The sequence below is a fragment of the Diaphorina citri genome, unplaced genomic scaffold, assembly GCF_000475195.1.
Source record: "Diaphorina citri unplaced genomic scaffold, Diaci psyllid genome assembly version 1.1 scaffold13808, whole genome shotgun sequence".
NCBI lineage: Eukaryota > Metazoa > Arthropoda > Insecta > Hemiptera > Psyllidae > Diaphorina > Diaphorina citri.
Genome location: NW_007391175.1, coordinates 1 through 1303, shown reverse-complemented (window position 1 = coordinate 1303; position 1303 = coordinate 1). Strand labels below are relative to the sequence as shown.

General features: G+C 34.6%; 1 protein-coding gene across 1 annotated transcript; it reads left to right on the top strand.

Moving 5' to 3' along the window:
• Positions 1-98: 98 nt before the first annotated feature.
• Positions 99-1116, top strand: LOC103523007 (the record flags this gene model as incomplete). The annotated part of the gene is made up of 2 exons (XM_008488084.2): positions 99-219; positions 854-1116. Coding segments are annotated over exons 1-2 (369 nt in total), but the record flags the coding sequence as incomplete, so codon positions are not given.
• Between the last annotated feature and the right edge of the window lie 187 nt (positions 1117-1303).

The window sequence follows — 1303 nt, the reverse complement described above, 5'->3', positions numbered from 1 at the left end:
TTGTGGCACTTGATTTATTTTGGGAGGAACGACTTGGCGGGGTCTTTTTTATGCCACGAAGTGGTATTTTTTGGGGGTCATATTAAGGTCTCTTCCAACCATACATTTCAATTATGTTTCAGATGGCACTGGAAAATGGCATGGGTGGTCCTCCAGCAATAACTAGACAAAAACTGTTACACTTGATTGATATGGTGAATGATTTGTTAGTCAGTGCAAGTAAGTGACACCAAATGAAATTCACACCTGGTAGATAGATTGTAAATATCAAGAAAGAAAATTTACTTACCTATCTACTCTTCTTCACAAAGTTTTGACATCACATCACAATATCATATTGACTTTGTCTAAAACATGAAGCTTTAATGAAATAGTTAGGGTGGAGGTAGAAACTTTGAAAATATTTGTATCAACCAAATTTCAGCTTCAAAAAGTCTGGTGTGGTGATGTTAGTCAGTGCAAGTAAGTGACACCAAATGAAATTCACACCTGGTAGATAGATTGTAAATATCAAGAAAGAAAATTTACTTACCTACCTACTCTTCTTCACAAAATTTTGACATCACATCACAATATCATATTAACTTTGTCTAAAACATGAAGCTCTAATGAAATAGTTAGGGTGGAGGTAGAAACTTTGAAAATATTTGTATCAACCAAATTTCAGCTTCAAAAAGTCTGGTGCTGATCAAATGAGTGAGTAAGAGCCCATACCCACTTGTTAGTTTCACCCATTTTTTTTTTCTTTTTTTTCTGAACATCCTGTGTTAACCCATTTGTTTGAGAAAAGGTAAAAAAGAGAAGAAGAAACATGAATTAATATTTTAACTTACCATTCTTTGTTCCATTTTAGAAAACACAAATAGCATAGAGTGGGAAAGTATAGCTGATACTCTGGCTGATTTTCTCGATGAACAAATGGACGTTGTATTTGAAGACAACTCCCCTGATGAGGTGGCAGTGCAAATTGTAGACCTGTACAAACTGTTTGTTGTTCCTAGCCACGCGGAACTGTTGACTGCTGTCAATTCAATGAAATTCACTACACCTATTGTTTCCGATGTTCTTCATGTGAATGTACCTGTAACTGAGGTAATGCATTTTTTTATAATTAGAGTGTGCCAAATATTTATTAGTGTGAAAAAAATATTTATTAGAGTGTGCCAGACTTTTGTTCCTTTTTTTCAAACTTGAGTGTATAACTCTACCATGAGGTCGCACTTTAAAATTTATACAAAAAATCCTTGGACAAAATGTCAAAAAACACATGCAACCAACGGACGATGCTCTGACTTGGTATGAT